General features: G+C 41.8%; 1 protein-coding gene across 2 annotated transcripts in view; it reads right to left on the bottom strand.

Annotated features, from left to right (window-relative positions):
• Positions 1–19,458, bottom strand: part of ALK (ALK receptor tyrosine kinase) — a 729,733-nt gene that overhangs the window by 532,011 nt on the left and 178,264 nt on the right. The window contains exon 2 of one of the 2 annotated variants that reach the window (XM_029231577.1): positions 10,348–10,352. The exons of the other annotated variant lie outside the window; for it this stretch is intronic. Coding sequence (XP_029087410.1) covers positions 10,348–10,352 — 5 coding nt within the window. The remainder of the gene's footprint in view (positions 1–10,347; positions 10,353–19,458) is intronic. 2 annotated transcript variants of the gene reach the window in all.

Raw genomic sequence — 19,458 nt, 5'->3', positions numbered from 1 at the left:
TGGGAGAGGGAGGATGAGGGTGAGTGGGGAGAGGATGAGAGGAGAAGATTAAAAAGTCCCACAGGTGGGCTTCCCTGGTGGCGCAGTGGTTGAGAATCTGCCTGATAATGCAGCGGACACAGGTTCGAGCCCTGGTCTGGGAGAATCCCATATACCGCGGAGCAACTAGGCCCGTGAGCCACAACTACTGAGCCTGCGCGTCTGGAGCCTGTGCTCCACAACAAGAGAGGCTGCGAAAGTCAGAGGCCCGCGCACAGCAATGAAGAGTGGTCCCCGCTTGCCACAACTAGAGAAAGCCCTCGCACAGAAACGAAGACCCAACACAGCAAAAATAAATAAATAAATTACTAAACTCCTACCCCCAACATCTTCTTTAAAAAAAAAAAGTCCCACAGGTGATCCCAATTTGGACATAACTATCAATATCTCTCATGATGAGAATAACAATACTGCATTATACTGTACATAAGCAATTTTGGCAATATTTAGAATCTTAACAGTGTTCATAACACTGAATTTGATTCTATCTTATGAAAAACATTCTAAGGTTATAAAAATGTGAAGAATTATACTCTATAATAATTTTATAATGGTAAATGTTATCTCAGTAACATTGAGATAACTTAAATATCTAGCAATAGGTAGAATGATTAAGTAGTAATAGGAAAAATAATAATAACCTTTATTGTATGCTCATTATGTGCCAGGTACCAGTTTAAGCTTTATTTTAATTGTCTTATGTATTCCTTACAGAAACTTTAAAAGATAGAGGTTATAATTATCCCTATTTTGTATATAAGGAAACTGAGCCGCAGAAAAGTAACTTCTCAAGATCAGAAGATAACCATGGCAGCATCAGGACTAGAACCCATGCAATTTTACTGTAGCATTTTTACTATTAACCGTCAAATTCTATATATTTAATTTATTTCCATGATGAAATATTATGAAGCCATTAGAGATAATGTTTTCAGAGAGTTTTTCATAACAAGAGGAAATATTTACATTATACTCTTGAAAAATTGCCTATATAGTATGATCTCAGCTATGTAAAAAATATACAAAGAAAATGCCTGGAAGGAAATACACCAATTAACAGTAATTGTCTTTGAATGGTTTGGTTATGAGTCATTTATTTTCTTCTTTATATTTTTCTGAATTTTTCTAATTTACTGAAGTAAGCATGTGCTCTTTATATTTTTAATTATTTTTAAATCCAGGGTGAAAAACAAGGAAGTCATCCTCATGCCAAATTACTCTTATTTCCATTTCGACAATGTATTTTAAAATTTGAGGGACTTCCCTTGTGGCGCAGTGGTTAAGAATCGGCCTGCCAATGCAGGGGACATGGGTTCGAGTCCTGGTCCAGGAAGATCCCACATGCCACGGAGCAACTAAGCCCATGTGCCACAACTACTGAAGCCCGTGGGCCTAGAGCCCGTGCTCCGCAACAAAGAGAAGCCACCACAATGAGAAGCCCGCACCGCAACGAAGAGTAGTCACTACTCGCCACAACTAGAGAAAAACCCGCTGGCAGCAATGAAGAACCAATGAAGCCAAAAATAAATCAATTAATTAATAAAATAAATAAATAAAATAAAATAAAATTTGACAAAGTAACATATTTAGTGCATTAAGAAAGGGGGGGCTTCCCTGGTGGCGCAGTGGTTGAGAATCTGCCTGCTAATGAAGGGGACTCGGGTTCGAGCCCTGGTCTGGGAAGATCCCACATGCCGCGGAGCAACTAGGCCCATGAGCCACAACTACTGAGCCTGCACGTCTGGAGCCTGTGCTCCACAACAAGAGAGGCCGCGATAGTGAGAGGCCCGTGCACCGCGATGAAGAGTGGCCCCGCTCGCCGCAACTAGAGAAAGCCCTCGCACAGAAACGAAGACCCAACACAGCAAAAATAAATAAATAACTTTAAAAAAACAAAAGGGAACAAATTTAACAGAAAATATCTTGAATTATTTATTAATGGAACAATGCTTCCTGTATTATGTAAATTAAAGAGGATCAAGCTTAAGGCTTATTTACTCTTGAATTTCTACTCCCTTTACCACAGTATCTAACAGAGTGCCTTATACAGTGTTAGCTTTTGGCAAATATCTGCCAAATGAGTGACCTTGTCTTGTTTAATATTTTTTTAAAAATCAGTGACAAGGCATCGAAGAGGTGTTTATGGAATTTGTAGTGACAACTGATACAACAGAAAACAGACTCAAGATTTGAAATTATCTAAGCCAAATACAGGATGAAATATAATACTCATTGAAGTTTTCAAAGTATCAATTGTTTACATATCAAAAGCCTTAAAATGATTTATCCATTGCTTTGCTTCTAAGTCTAGAAACATCCCAAGGAAATAATGAAGAATATGCACAAAGACTTAGCCTGAATGATATCCCCTGTGATACTTGGTAACACTTAAAGATTAGAAACAGGTAGATATATAACAGTGATGACAGGTTACATATACTATGGGTATCCTTAAAATACAACATTACTCAGTAAAAGGATATTGTAGAGATTTATTTATTGATTAGGAAATATTATAATATGTTAAGTAAACAAGGCAAGTTATAAAACAATACAAACAGTGTGATCCTAGTTTAGTTAAAATACATATGTGATAGATAGCTAGAGATAAATGCATGGAATACACATTGGAAGGCTAGACATTAAAATGTTAGCAGAAGATATTGTTGAATGGTATAATTATGGGTAGTTTTGTATATTTGTATTTTTTTCATTATACCCTGCTGAATGTGAATTACTTTTTAAAAAATGTAAAAATATCCTCTATACAACTATAGAATGTGTTTTAGGGTGTTGTAGTTGGTGCTGATTTTACAATATTTCATGTAAAAAAAAGTCTGGATGTATGATTGCCCTAAGCTCTTATATAGCTAGCAATGCATCATGGCAGCTAAAAAGATGTTAATTCCAATCTTAAGTGACACCACTAGCAGCAAAACCTCCAAACTATAGGCAGCATTGACTCCCCTGGGCTCTGCAGTGGGCAAAGAACATTGATAATAACTGCATTCAGTTCTTACGTTGTTTTAGGAAAAGAACCAACAAACCAGGGAGTCCAGAGCAAAACAAGCAGGTAGCAGGGACATCTGCTATGAGCAAGGTTTGCCCAGGAAAGAAGAGTCTACTGAGAGGCATTACCTCTACCATCCTTCCCAGCTTGGTATCTGCTGTATTTTACATAATCCTCTCTGTTTCTACCACTAGGAAACATCCTGGGCTGGTTCCCCAGAATAACAGTACATTTGTCTGCACAGAGGATGGGAAATGGTTGGAGTTGAACTTTAAACCCTGCACTTTAGAGCCAGGAGGAACACAATGATCCTGTTGAGAGTATCTGAGCTAAGCTAAGAAGGAGAAAGACAGGCACAAGAGGGGACGAGCAAAACTGAAAGGCTGGTGGGCCTAATGAGAGCCTAGAAACCCAAAGCCTGGCATGGGAGGAGCTGAGAAGCAGAGAGATCACCAGCAACAGCAAGACAGAAAGACAGCTTGGGCAGTCTCAGATCTGGGAGGAGCTCATGTTATATTACACTCATTCATTTATTTACCAAATACTACCTGAGGACTTGGGTGCTGTAGACATAAAACTGAGTTTCATACCCAAGTGGCCCTGGCCCTCATGGAGTTTGGAGCCTGTGTCAATAGAAAAAGAACAACCAAATGGACTTTGTTGAAAAGTAAATAACACATTACAAATTTACATGTTCTTTTTGCAGAAGAATCATGCTCAAATTCTACGCATCATTACTTTTTATCAGAAAATAGGCTTCCATGTTTATGTCCTGACAGCATAATTTAGCATAGGAGCCCACTGGGCAAATTCTTTAACTTGCACAGTCATCTACTACTTTGTTGTCATCCCAGATTTACAGGGTGGTGATAACGCAGCTCATGAAGAAGTCCCTGCTCATATTTAGAGGAGGTTGCCCAGGTTTTTAAAACCAGGAAAACTTTGAGGCATGTTTTAGGTATATATATCTTAGGACTTTCAACATGGGGAAAGGGTGTCAAATGAAAAACTGAAATGATCATACAAGGACTGTTGCAGATAGACTCATTTATTCCCTATTGGAACTGAATTCATTAAAGACTGGCCTGAACTTAAGTACATAATTGGCCCTATCTGACATTTTGAAGCTTTATGCTTGAAGTTTCATGAGACTCAAAATGAAATGTTTGTAAGTTAGAACATGGAAGAATAGTTGTTATTGATAACTCAAATCTCAAAATAGCAAAAAATAATTCCTGTGACATGTGATTTGAAGGGTGCATACAAAAGGGTACAAAAGACATGGTTAAATATTTTGCAGTTTAATAAACCTGGATTTACATTTCCATCCTACCACTTATTAGGTGTGTGACAGAGGCAGATTAATGAATGTATTTGAGTCTCAGTTTTGTCATCTGTTAAAAAATGGAATGGGGATATAAATTCCACTTTATGTAATTACTAAAAGATTTCATGAGATGTGTATTGTGAATACCAAGCATATATCAATGACTGCTTTAAAGTGAGTCTCCTCCCCGCCCCACATTAGAATCAAATTGTTGGAGGCCAGCATGGGTTTTGACTCTGCAGCCATTGATTCACAACATGGCACTGCAAGGAACTCTTATCATCATACGTGCCAGGCATTCGGGATGTAACTAGGAATGTAGATAAAATGTCAAAAACATCTTTCAGTGCATGTAATGAAGTTTTAAAAAATGCATTTATAATGTCTCTTTTATCATTTTTATTGCATTCAATTCAGCAAACATTTATTGAATGCCTACACCATCCATATTCATTCTCTAGTTTAGTGGAACTTCAAAGAGCTATTGCATTTCTCTGTGAGATGAGAGACTGGTGTTTCACATCTCTCATTCTGACACTGAGAAGTTTTCTGGCCCCAACTCTGCAGGGCCAATATACTTGACCTTTAAGCTTCACTCTGGTACTAAGGAGTTATATCAGCTTCATGAATTAACAAAAAATAATGCTTCCCACATAGTAGGAAATCAAACAATTATTCAATAAAAAAGGGAAGAAAGAAAGGAAAGGATGGAAGAAGGGAAGACATTCTGAAAGAGGGAAGGAGAGGCACCCCTAGTCAGTCACACACAGATAGATAGACAGAGGGCAGTCAGAAGTACAAAGGACAGTCAGACAGACAGAGGGACAGTTGGTTAGACACACAGAGGGAAAATCAACAGGCTGATAGACTCCTACTTATCCTCTTGTTCTCTTATCTTTTGACCATGACAGTTCTTACCTATTTCATGGGCTACTGAAACAAACATTTTTAAAATGAAAGCATTAGGTTCTAAATGGTAATGAAGAGTGTCAATATTAAGTGTCAAATAAAACAGACAAATCACACTAACATAAGAATACTTGATTTTTTAAAATTCCTATAATCTGCCTACTGAAGCCAATCAATTTCAAAAAACAATCTGAAAAAGAGGTCAGATTCATTCTGAACTTTTCGGTCGAGCTACTTGGTTAATAAATCTAGCCAGCCCACATTTCCCCCAGTGACATTCGTCTAGTCATTGGGAAGCCCATAGGGACCAAGCTCTACCCCTTTCTTAAAATTAGAGTCGTCCTGATGATTCTTCCAAAACAAAAGTCTCTTTGGCCCTCATCCGCTTATAAAGTTCCCGGGGCAAGCTGAAGGCACCATATATATAGACTGAATGGGACTTAAGCTGCATAGCTCCTACATAGCTATGAGGGACCCTAGTTGGTAATAAGGCCTGGCAGTTACATGACTGAGGTCCAAAGGGGATTTGGAGGAGGAGCTGAGGTGGGGAGGAGAATCACTCAGCCAAAGTGCTGGGACTCAAGGTTTAGTCACTCATGAAAAACAAGCTAAATATTTTTGCAGTAAAACCTGAAATCTGCTTCCCCTATCAGTGAGAACACTGGCCTCCTGTATGCCAACAACGTCACAGCCACAGGGCTCCCCTGGGACTTGGAGACAATCTCTATCACTTGACAAGGCCTGAGTTTCCATTCAGCCTCACCTCAGGCAGGGCCTGTATGACTATGGATGAACTGCGGAGGGAGGTTATTTTGCCCAGGACCCTATTACTAGAGGAGACTGCAAGGCCAGGTTCATTATGTAAGGTACCATCTTTAACCCTAAGGTGGCACTGCTGACCCAATACCTGTAGGGCAAGCACTCAAAATTGCTTTTCCCATAGTAGGCATGGGCTACTAGTGCTAACACCCTTCTCCGGTCGCCCTTGTGATCAACGGCCTCCATTTACAGGCTGCCGGACTTGGACAGAGACCTGGGCTGGAGCTGAGAGAAGAGATAGGCCGCCCTGCCTCTGTTACAGGTTGTGGGCAAATTACTCCCTGGCTGTGGCTCTCATTTTACCTACAGCCATTATATCCACATCTTAGATCCTCCACCCAGCTGGGGATCCAACACTGGATGTCCACCCCTTAGTTTAGTGCTCTAACCAACTGAAGCCAACGACCACAGCTCAGGGCCAGAGAACCTCAGGCAGGAGACCACTGGCATGTCAAACCTGACCTACTCTCCCATTCTAGCCAGGTGATCAAAGATGCCTTGGGTTGCAATCTCAATTGAGGTTCCAATACCAAACCTCTTATTCCCTCCTTTTCCTTTGCTCTAAGACTGATAGAGCATCCCAGAGCGAGAGCCAACCTTACACACAGCTGCAGTCAGGGCAACAGCTGCAAAGCCCAGCTGAGGAACAGGGTCCTTCATGTGCCAGCCATCCTTCAGTTAAGGACTCATAACACCAAGCACCTTTTGTACTTTGGCAACATCTCTGCCAATATCACAATAATGGCCAAGCTCTAGGCAGTAGAAGGATAGAAAACGCAATATCCCAGGGATATAATCCAATCTCAGCAGCCTTAAACAGACTAAGAAAAACAAGTTGTGTTCCAGCTGGGCTCTCAGTACTAATGTTTTCTGACATTGAGTTTCGTGATCTGCCTGTCCATGGTTGGAGGTGAGGGGGTAGATAAACAAACAAATCCATTTTTCCACATTGATATTCTATAAGCTAGCTGAGATCTCTAAAGCCTCTACAATCTTTTTTTTTTTTTTTCTCCAACGCTTGCCCAGAAGTACTCTTTAATTAGAAGAGTTTCTCCTGTTTCTATTAGAGGTATGACGTTTGATTTGGAGACATGGCTTTCAAAGCAACCCTTTCAGGCAGGCTAGCTTTTGTCCATCAGAGAAGCCTAGCCCATGACAGTTTTGTACACAAGACAGAGCAAGACTCACCTCAGTGGTATGAAATAAAAGAATAATTGAAGGAGGCAACAGACTTGGAAAGAAAAGCCAACCACTTGGCACAGGAAGGGGATGAGAACAAGGATACAGGGAAGAGCCCAGATTACTTTCACTTTGTCATCAGAGAGCCCCTGAGGACCGATTCCTGTTTGAGCTGGAGCCTGTAGTTTTGACAAAGTCCCCGAACATGATCCCCAAATTGATTTTAAATCCTTCTTCAGAAGAAACTGAAATGATAAAACAAGTAGCAACCTTTAGAGACCACCTGCCAGAAATCACTCAACAGATGGGGGCATAATACTATACATAGAGAATCCTAAAGATGCTACCAGAAAACTACTAGAGCTAATCAATGAATTTGGTTAAGTAGCAGGATACAAAATTAATGCACAGAAATCTCTGGCATTCCTATACACTAATGATGAAAAATCTGAAAGTGAAATCAAGAAAACACACCCATTTACCATTGCAACAAAAAGAATAAAATATCTAGGAATAAACCTACCTAAGGAGACAAAAGACCTGTATGCAGAAAAGTATAAGACACTGATGAAAGAAATTAAAGATGATACAAGCAGATGGAGAGATATACCATGTTGTTGGATTGGAAGAATCAACATTGTGAAAATGACTCTACTACCCAAAGCAATCTACAGATTCAATGCAATCCCTATCAAACTACCACCGGCATTTTTCACAGAACTAAAACAAAAAATTTCACAATTTGTACACAAACACAAAAGACCCCGAAGGGCCAAAGCAATCTTGAGAACGAAAAATGGAGCTGGAGGAATCAGGCTCCCTGAGTTCAGACTATACTACAAAGCTACAGTAATCAAGACAGTATGGTACTGGCACAAAAACAGAAAGATCAATGGAACAGGATAGAAAGCCCAGAGATAAACCCACGCACATATGGTCACCTTATCTTTGATAAAGGAGGCAGGAATGTACAGTGGAGAAAGGACGGCCTCTTCAATAAGTGGTGCTGGGAAAACTGGACAGGTACATGTAAAAGTATGAGATTAGATCACTCCCTAACACCATACACAAAAATAAGCTCAAAATGGATTAAAGACCTAAATGTAAGGCCAGAAACTATCAAACTCTTAGAGGAAAACATAGGCAGAACACTCTATGACATAAATCACAGAAAGATCCTTTTGGACCCACGTCCTAGAGAAATGGAAATAAAAACAAAAATAAACAAATGGGACCTAATGAAACTTCAAAGCTTTTGCACAGCAAAGGAAACCATAAACAAGACCAAAAGACAACCCTCAGAATGGGAGAAAATATTTGCAAATGAAGCAACTGACAAAGGATTAATCTCCAAAATTTATAAGCAGCTCATGCAGCTCAATAACAAAAAAACAAACAACCCAATCCAAAAATGGGCAGAAGACCTAAATAGACATTTCTCCAAAGAAGATATACAGACTGCCAACAAACACATGAAAGAATGCTCAACATCATTAATCATTAGAAAAATGCAAATCAAAACTACAGTGAGATATCATCTCACACCAGTCAGAATGGCCATCATCAAAAAATCTAGAAACAATAAATGCTGGAGAGGGTGTGGAGAAAAGGGAACACTCTTGCACTGCTGGTGGGAATGTGAGTTGGTACAGCCACTGTGGAGAACAGTATGGAGGTTCCTTAAAAAACTACAAATAGAACTACCATATGACCCAGCAATCCCACTACTGGGCATATACCCTGAGAAAACCATAATTCAAAAAGAGTCATGTACCAAAATGTTCATTGCAGCTCTATTTACCATAGCCCGGAGATGGAAACAACCTAAGTGTCCATCATTGGATGAATGGATAAAGAAGATGTGGCACATATATACAATGGAATATTACTCAGCCATAAAAAGAAACGAAATGGAGCTATTTGTAATGAGGTGGATAGACCTAGAGTCTGTCATACAGAGTGAAGTCAGAAAGAGAAAGACAAATACCGTATGCTAATACATATATATGGAATTTAAGAAAAAAAAATGTCATGAAGAACCTAGGGGTAAGACAGGAATAAAGACACAGACCTACTAGAGAATGGACTTGAGAATATGGGGAGGGGGAAGGGTAAGCTGTGACAAAGCGAGAGACAGGCATGGACATATATACACTACCAAACGTAAGGTAGATAGCTAGTGGGAAGCAGCCGCATAGCACAGGGAGATCAGTTTCGTGCTTTGTGACCACCTGGAGGGGTGGGATAGGGAGGGTGGGAGGGAGGGAGACACAAGAGGGAAAAGATATGGGAACATATGTATAACTGATTCACTTTGTTATAAAGCAGAAACTAAGACACCATTGTAAAGCAATTATACTCCAATAAAGATGTAAAAAAAAAAAAAGACAGGAATAAAGACACAGACCTACTAGAGAATGGACTTGAGGATATGGGGAGGAGGTAGGGTAAGCTGTGACAAAGCGAGAGAGTGGCATGGACATATATACACTACCAAACGTAAAATAGACAGCTAGTGGGAAGTAGCCACGTAGCACAGGGAGATCAGCTCAGTGCTTTGTGACCACCTAGAGGGGTGGGCTAGGGAGGGTGGGAGGGAGGGAGACACAAGAGGGAACAGATATGGGAACATATGTATATGTATAACTGATTCACTTTGTTATAAAGCAGAAACTAACACACCATTGTAAAGCAATTATACTCCAATAAAGATGTTAAAAAAAAAAAGAGAGAATTTACAGGTGTTAAATGGGCCCCCCAGGAATTGTAGGCCTCTTCAGGGCACAGGTTCTAATGAGGACTCTGTGAGAATTACTAGAAAATTGGATCAAGACGGGCCTGCGAGGCTCCAACCAAGCCCATTCGTAGTTCACCTGGAGGTCTTGAGACGTAAAATCTCCCTCTCAAATCAAAAGTGCTTAGGCTATGTTTTCTTTAATTGAAAATTCACAAAGAAGGCTCTCAGAGAACACTGGATTTCTATACTACAGCATGCAAAACTTAGACATACAATCCAAACTGCCTAAAGCTCGCAACTTTTCCTATTTCCATATTGCTTTCCTACATGACCTTGGGACTAGCAAATGCATGAGAGAGTATCTAGTCCAAAGCCAGCACACAGAGGAGGAAACTAAAGCCCACAGAGAAGAAGCTACTTGCCCAAAACTTTGCAGGGTGTTGGAAGAAACAAGATCTCACTACAATACAATGTCCTTCCTAATATCTCTGCTACTCTGGACCCAGAGTGGATGAAAGGAAAGACACTATGGTAGGGGGTGGAATGGACCAAGGCAGGGAAGGGTGCTATTCCAGTTACCTATTGCTGTGTATCAAACCACTCCAATACTTAGGGCTTAAAACAATGATAACATTTATTTTGCTCACAAATACGCAGTTTGAGCAGGGCTTGGCAGGTGCAGCTCATCCCTGCTCCACTGAGGGTCAGCAGGGGTATCTGAAGCCTGGGGGCTGGAATTATCCAAAGACTTGCTCACTCACATGTCTGGGGGTTGATGCTGGCTCTTGGCGGGGACCTCACCCAGGGCAGTGGCTGGAATATCTATAAGTGGCCTTTCCATGTGGCTGCCTATCTTCATCACAGCCTGGTGGCTGAGCGCCAAGGGTGGTGGTGGGGGAACACCCCAAGAAGGAGAGAGCAAGATGGAAGCTGTTACCTTTTCCAGTGTAGCCTCAGAAGTCACTCAGTGTCCCTTCTGCCACTCTCAGTTAGGTATGAGTCACTAGGCAAGTCCACTTTTAAGAAGGGAATTGCACCCCACCTTTTGACAGAAGGAGTGTCAATGAGTTGGCAGACATGTTTCAAAGCCACCACATATGCCAAAGGCCTTTTTTAACCACAGGGGGTAGAAAATAGGGGTGGTTTACACTATTTTAAACAATCCCACAGGAAAACTTGTTTTACTCTGTGAATGCTATATATAAGGCACTATATTGAACACTTTATTTATTTATTTTTTGCTGTGTTGGGTCTTCGTTGCTGTGTGCGGGCTTTCTCTAGTTGCGGCGAGTGGGGGCTACTCTTCATTGCGGTGCGCGGGCTTCTCGTTGCAGTGGCTTCTCTTGTTGCGGAGCATGGGCTCTAGGCGCACGGGCTCAGTAGCTGTGGCTCGTGGGCTCTAGAGCGCAGGCTCACTAGTTGTGGCGCACAGGATTATTTGCTCCGTGGCGTGTGGGATCTTCCCGGACCAGGGCTCGAACCCGTGTCCCCTGCATTGGCAGGCAGATTCTTAACCACTGCATCACCAGGGAAGTCCCTGAACACTTTATGTGCATTATCTCATTTCAATGTCAATTCTAACAACAATAGAAGCTACACTCACATTTTGCCGATGAGAAAACTAAGACTCAGAGATTAATTTGCTGAAGCTCACTCAACTAGGAAGTGGCAGAGAAAGGTTGTATTCTGGTTCTAAATGTCTTTTCACCAGTTACACTTCTTCAGCAATAGACAGGAACTGTATATTGGTGATGTGTTATGGTTAATTTTACGTGTCAACTTAACTGGGCCAAGGGATGCCCAGATATCTGCTTAAACATTATTTCTGGGTAGTCTGTAAAGGTATTTCCAGAAGAGATAAGCATTTGAATTGGTGGGCTGAGTAAATCAGATGGCCCTCCCCAATAAGAGTGGGCACCATCCAATCCACTGAGGGCTTGAATGGAACAAAAAGGCAGAGAAAGTTGAATTTTCCCTCTATGCCTGACTGTTTAAGCTGAAAATCAGTCTTCTCCTGACCTTGGACTGGAACTTATACCATCAGCATCACTCCTGGTTCTCAGGCCTTCAGACTTAGACTAGAATTTACACCATCAGCTTTCCTGGGTCTCCAGCTTATGGATGGCAGACCATGGGACTTCTCAGCCTCCATATTCTCATGACCCAATTCCTTATCATAAATCTCATTTTATATGTATAAACATACACATATATTCTATCTCATTTTGGTTCTGTTTCTCTGGAGAACGTTTATACATGGTGCAATATCCTAAAGTATGCTGAGCCCTAGAGAACTGTGATATGATTGAACCTTCCATCATATGCAATAAAATTAGGAAAACTCTCTTTCCCACTTGCTGGCAAAGTCTTTTTCCTGTACAGATGGGAAGAAAGCTGGGACTATCAACTTGGATGGAGTACTCCTGGTGAAACTCTGTCTACCTCGTGTACTAATGGAGGGGTCAGTGGTTCTTTGCCTGGCTGGATCTTTTTCATCCTTCAGGTCCAGCTTAGATGTCACCTCCTTAAAAAGTCCTTCCCTGATCACCCTATTAGAGGAGGTTCCCATATGCTGGTATGATCCATTACTACCCATCATTTGCTTTCTTCACGTTGCTCATCCCAATCTGTAACCACATCTCTGTTTAGCCACTTGCTCACTGTCTGGCTCCCCTCCTAGAGTGCAAACCCCATGAGGGCAGCGATAATCTCTATCTTATGCATCTATACCAAGTGCTAAAATACTGCCTAGCAGAGAGTAGGTACTAAATAAATATTTGTTAGAAATGAAAGAAGGAAGGAATCCTAGACTGTTGAAATCTTGAGATCAATTACTGACCTCTAGGATGCTAGGATATTGGTCCACATCCTCAAGCCCCACTATGAAAAAATCGGGTATAATAAAAGTGATCTTAATGAAGTACTTTCTATGAGTCAGATACTCTGCCAGCACTTTATGAATATTTTCTCATTTAGTCCTACAACAACCCTCTGGGATAGATATTAGAAACATTCCCATTTTCTAGCTGATGAAACTGAGGTCCAGAGAAGATATATAACTTGCCCTCATTTAACACTGCTAAAAAGAATCAAAGCTAAGATTCCCACTGAGGTCTGTTTGACTCCATACCTGGTCTCTTAGCTACTGGGCTATACTGCTAAGTATGGGTGTGTGTAAAGACCTGATAAGAAAAAGCAGCTGGAAATCAATTTTGAACAATTAATTTTTGTGAAAAATAAGAATTGCATACAAAAATCTCTGGAAATGCATTCCTGGCATAAAGCTAATATTTGGACTGGGTTTCTGCATGCTGGTGACAGGTACCCAAATTATAGGAGAACTGTTTATGAGCCTCTTCAAGTCTGGATCTTTAGAAGACAAATAGAGTCAAATATGACAAGATTTGGCTTTGTTTGAACCCTTTAAATAGGAGGATGACTTGATCTAAACTCTCAGTTTTCTACCTAGTGATAGAATTTTATGCAGAAATCAGCTCCCATGCCACCTCCAGTACCTCCCCTAGTTGGGTCTTGTGACGTTAACTCAGAGACCCGTTAGTGAATGAAGCTTGATATCTTCTGGGCTCCTCCACAATTCTAGAACTTTAGGAGAATTTAGGAGGAAAATGTTCCTATAATTTTTCTCAGTTACTAGCTTTACGATGTCTATTGCCCTTTTAATTCTAAGCCTTTGATGTTTTCTACTCAGTCCATTATATCTGAACCATATTCCCAGTGTCTTCTCACTTGGGACAGAAAAATAAAATCTAGCTTGCATTTGCCAGCCCTTCTATTCATCCTGCAGAAACATAATGGAATAAGCCATGTAGATATTGTTATGCTAAAAGAACTACAATTCTTAAGATGAATCTCATGCAATCCTGTATTTCTCACAAAATCTCAGGGCTGAAAGATACTTCAGGAGGCCACCAAGTGCATGTCTCATCTCAAAGTCCTTGGCAATGACAGCTGACCCTTCTGCCTCTCCTCTACCAGTTCCATGTGTGTGTATGTGCGTGTGTGTGTTTGTATTTCTGGGGGGGATGGGTCACTCTAATCCATGGGTGACCAGTGCTGACTGATGGAAAGGTCCTCCTTATTTACAATTTCAACTTGACTTCCCTCAAACTGCCCTTTGGGAAACTGGTGGGAAAATAGTTCTTTTCTTCTAATCAGTGCTCTATTCATTATATGTTACAACTAGTCTGAAATTTTAAAAACTTATCTTTGGAAGCAGGTGCTTTTTAGAAAGACTGTTTCCATAATCAAATAAATCTCATGAAGAACTATCTACAAGTAGTAGACATTAAAAAAAAAACTGTTGAACAAATGAATGAATGAATGGATGAACTAGTTTCTTCACATCAATAAAAGTAAAGGTTTCCATTATATTCTTTATAGATACTACTGAGTCACTACCCAAGTACGTCCATTTTGAAGGGAGAGGAAGAGAATAACTCTGTCCTCCTCCAGTCTCCAGCCCGGGAGACCAGAGGAAGCATCACCTTAAATTTCCCATCCCCTCAATATCCAGCAAAGGGCTTAGCACAGAATGAATGTTCAACAAATACTCCAAAGAATTTCCAAAAAAGGAAAGAGTCCCAGAGACCATTCAGCCCAACCATTTTCTTCTCAGAAATACAAAAATAGAAACAAACCAGCAATACTCAGAGGTTAGGTCCAGGTACTAGACATGACTGAGGAGTTCTTGGAAGGCTCATTATTTGAATGTCCCCTCCCCCAAACACCTTTTCATCTGCTATTGATGCCTAAAGTTCCTTGAATGGAAGAGTAGAGCCTGTTCCAGCACATATTGTCAAGCCTTCCCTTCAAAAGTGTCAAGACCCAAAGAAAAGATGAATTAACCTCAACTCACACTAAGGTGTAAAGAACTATTGGCAAGTATTTTCCGGAAAGCTACATGAAACCAACTACAAACAAAAGAATGAGTCCAGTGAGTCCTAAACCTTGCCTCTCTGGGCTAGGTGGTGATGAGTGAACTGGGTTTTCCTCTCTCCTCTGGAAAAAACAAAAGGTAGTTTGGAAATATGTTTGAGTGAACTTCTGTTCTTAAAAGATGCAAGACCCACAACCCTACACTCGTTAGGTGTTGACCAGCTCTCCAGTGGTTTGCAAGGGCATCTATTACCCCATTAATTACACATCAGGACATGCTCCAGGATGTCTGAGTCAGGACCCACGGGACACTGGTACTGTGTCAGAGTCCTTGGTCTACTCTGGAATGGCACTTCCCACTCACGGCTTTAAGAAGCAGCTGTCTACATGTAGTAGGTGGTCCAAGCATACGGTCTAAGGCGATGCTTCTCAAATGTCAGCATGTATATGAATTACCTGGGGATCATGTTAGAAATTCAGGTCTTGACTCTATAGTTCTGGCTTGGCCTGAGATTCTGAATTTCTAACAAGCTCCCAGGTGATGTCTATGCTGCTGGTTCATAGACTATACTTTGAGTAATGATGGTCTATACAATGAGGTAATTACTAAAAGTAACTAGGCTTAAGAAGCTTCTTGGGGACATGTTAAGCAAGCACTCTCCCTAGATCCCCAAATGCAAAGATTTTGATGCAGCAAATCTGAAGTGGGGTCCAGGAACCCTGAGTGATTCATAGAAGGCAGTTAGTGGACAGAACTTTAAACGCTACTAACAGAAGATTTTATGGAAGGCATGTCCCCTGGCCTGTACCGAGCAGAAATAACTCACCTGCATCCAGTCCTCCTGACCACTTAGGACAGTGGCTCTCAAACTTTAGGATGCATCAAAACCACCTGGAGGACTTGTTAAAGCATGGATTTCTCAGCCCACGGCCAGAGTTTCTGATTTAAGTAGGTCTGGTGTGGCGTCTGAGAATTTGCATTGCTAACAAGTTTCCAAATGATGCTGACCTTGCTGCTCTGGCTACCACATTTTGGAAACCAGGGGTCTAGGTGAAAGGTAATCTTATTAAAATCACCAGAGCAGCTTTTCAACTCACCCCTACCTACCCACCCTCATTATGACATTCTTTGGGGGTGTGGGGCTGGTGGTATGTCTTTTTAAACAGCTCCTCAAGTCCTAAGCACACTAATCCCGAATAGACAACAGAATTAAATAAATGTCCTCAGGGCACCAGAAGGACCTGTGGGACTTCTTGCTGACTAGGGGCAGGGGTCCCAGATGTGCTGCGCCTTCTATCCCCAAAGGAAGTCCTTAGGACCAAGCCCAAGGAAAGACCTAATCCTTGCTGAGTAGGAGGGAAGCTCCTACACAGGGTGGTGGGACCCCATTCTCCCTCTCAGTCCCCAAAGAAAAAGAGGTCATAACTTCCTCCAACTCAGACACCTTCAACCAGATGAGCTCAATCATTTATTGGCCCACATGAGCATAGCTTTGCTTTAGTCCAACAGCTTGTCTATATGGAAAGTAGGGTGACACTTTCTAGTTCATCGAGTTCTTCCCCAGATTCTCACAAGACAGGGAGATGAGAAATGAGTTCTCATTTCACAGAATGGTAACACATTCTCCCTGGGACCTGTGATAATTAGAGGTGTGGCCCCTTCCCTCAAACAGCCCCAGACCCTTGAAATCAGGTTCATGTCAACATCTCAAGGGCAGCCTTGAGAAGTATCTCAGGGAAGAGGCAGCAGCCAAAGAAGTCATCCCAGACAGACAGCACCTCAGCTGCGCATGTGACTGCTTGGAGCTGGGACCGGAGAAGTAGTGTTATTGGGTTTGGCCTGTCCTGGTGAAGGCATTGGGTCGCATGCTTCTTGGGTATGAGCATGTCAGTTTCTTTTTCTCTTCCTAGGCAACGACTGCATTTTCTGCTCCTCTTGCCTTCTGCCGCTCTGAGTTAATGGATGACACCAGGCAGCTGGTTTCCAAGGCAGCACAGGACCCCAATGGTCAGAACCCTACCTGTATAAAGCTCCAACCTGCCAAAGCTTAGGGACAATTCTGAGGCAGAAGCTGCCTTCCGTGGGGTGACATGTAGCTGGGTGAGGTAGCGGCAGAGGGAGTGCTGATCGTGTTCTCATGCTCTGGATTCTGGGGACACTTTCCAGTTCAGATATTCTGTCTTGTTTGACCACAAGCCCCAATCTTTGGTGATGAAAATATATATAAACCCTAGAAACGCTATTAATAATAACCTCAAAAGAACAATGATGGTAATTTTAATTAACGTTTTTGAGTCTCATGGTATAGGTAATGTCGGTCCCATTTTAGAGATAAGGAAACAGAGACTCAAAAAGCTAAGGTAATTACACAAAGCTACCACTGTCTAACCCGGGTCTGTCTGTCACCAAAGACCTTCCCTGTCCTCCATACCCTGCTGCTTCTCCCCTCACAAAGGACACCAACTTGGCAGAATGGCCCTGGAAGGTAGGAAGAAGGAAAAATAGTCCTGTCATCTGACCATCAGAGTGACCTCAAATAGTCATTTAGCCTGACCTGGAGCCCCAGGTTATTTCATTTCTCTTGTGGGGACCATGCCGAGGATTGCACACAATGGAATGTATAAAGGCATCTGTACCCTGCAAATGTCTACACTTAAGGAAGGGGGGTTTATTTTATTTTCAAAGGTGGGGAAATGGTTCAAATCTTTGTCCATGGACAATGCAGAGTTTCTGTTTATCATAATTCATATCACAGATTACATATATGGGCACAGAGTTCCTAAATTGAGGTTACTGTGTTTCTCAAGAAAACCCAATTACATGCAGTTAATAAACACATTTCATAAACAAAAACAAACAAAACTATACCAACACTGTAGAATGGCCCTTAAAAGTAGGAAGAAGGAAAAACCTTGCTCCCCAAGAATTCGAAGGACACACCCAAGAGTGAGCGAGAGGATTCGGAGCTGGAGCAGGGACTGGCGCTCGGCTGGCTGGATGCCCACTCCCAGCAGCAGCTAGCTGGGTGTCTGCCACGGTCTGCAAGTGAAGCCACAGTAGATGTCCTGTGCATTGCCCATGTCCAGCTGCCACCAGCTGTTGAGGCTAGTGGGGCTGTGTGCGTTCCAGCCCTTGTGCTCATACCAAGCCCAGGATAAGTGCCCGTCTCCTCTGCTAGGCCCATCAGTCTCATTTCTACTTTTGTCAACATCCTGCCAACAGTCTTCCAACTCAGAAAAGGTCTTTGAAGCTAACATGGCTCTGCCCATGGCAGAAACACACAAAGGGTAGAGAAACAGGTTGAGAACTTCAGAATGTGCAATAAAATGGAAACCCTTCCAATGTTCCCAGCACTGAGGCATTAAAACAAAATCATTTGACAATTATTTGCCGGATCAAGAAAGTGAAGTCATTTTTGGAGCAGCCACTAATCTTAAAAAAAATGAGTGTGATTTGATCTGAGCAAGGAACCAGAGCACTTGAAGATTTTGCTGCTGGAGGCTCCACACGTTCATGAGGTATGGACAAAGACTGGAGGGTGAGTTATGGGCGCGGCGCAGCCACTGTGAGCATTTGCAGAAATGGTAGTAGTTGACTAAGTTAAGATCAATGATTTCCCTGATTACCTTGCTTCCTCCTCTGGCAATCCTGGTCTCCGTCTCAATTTCTATTCCTATGGGCCAGAAAAATAAAGATTGTTTACGGAGCTGAAATAACACCTGCTTGGTTTATCTTATTTTAGAAACAATAAAAGCTAGGGAGTTGGAGAGATTAAGGAGGAAAAAAATCAATTGTATTCTTTCATGTTGGAAACATTAAAAATAAGTCACCCTGCTCTCTGCTGTAAGGTCCAGTTTGGCTCTCCATTACACAGGGCGATTTCCAGTTTCAGCCTGCAACTTCCAAGGTTTAAACTCGACTGCACTATAACAGGGTGCCCTTGAAAGACTCTAAGAAACTTTTTCTGGTCAGTTTTTGATAATTCCAGGCCATGAATTTGATGCTAAACATGCCAAAAGAAAACATTCACTTTTGGCACTAACATCTAAACACAATCAGCAGTCTGAATCTGGCTAAATTCCTTTAAATGTTTTAAAAATGTTTTAAATCTTGTTACTTTGTAGCATCTTTGTAAGGAAGGCAAAGGAGATTTTTCCCCCCTTATACAGATGTGAGTGTTGAAACCAAAAAGAAAAAAAAAAGGATGAACTGACTGACCGCAAACCACAAGGATAATAAATGGTTAAGCTGGATTAGAATCCAGGTTTTCTGACTTCTAATGCAGTTCTCTTTCTACTCTGTCATACGCCTTTGCAGGATGCTGCCAGCCCAAGCATGGGAGTGGGCTTATCAGATAGGACAGCCAGGCCATCTAGGGTAATCATGAACAAGCATGGCAGAAGGAAGGATACAGCATTCTTTCTCCCCCAGATGCATCTCTCTGCAGAAGGATATCTGGAGCAGGACAGGGCAGTTTGAAGGGTGACCCATCACACACACACACACACACACACACACACACACACACACACACACACACA

The sequence above is a fragment of the Monodon monoceros genome, unplaced genomic scaffold (genome assembly GCF_005190385.1).
Source record: "Monodon monoceros isolate NGI ecotype Baffin Bay Population unplaced genomic scaffold, NGI_Narwhal_1 Super_Scaffold_19, whole genome shotgun sequence".
Lineage (NCBI taxonomy): Eukaryota > Metazoa > Chordata > Mammalia > Artiodactyla > Monodontidae > Monodon > Monodon monoceros.
This window is presented reverse-complemented; position numbering and strand designations above follow the sequence as displayed.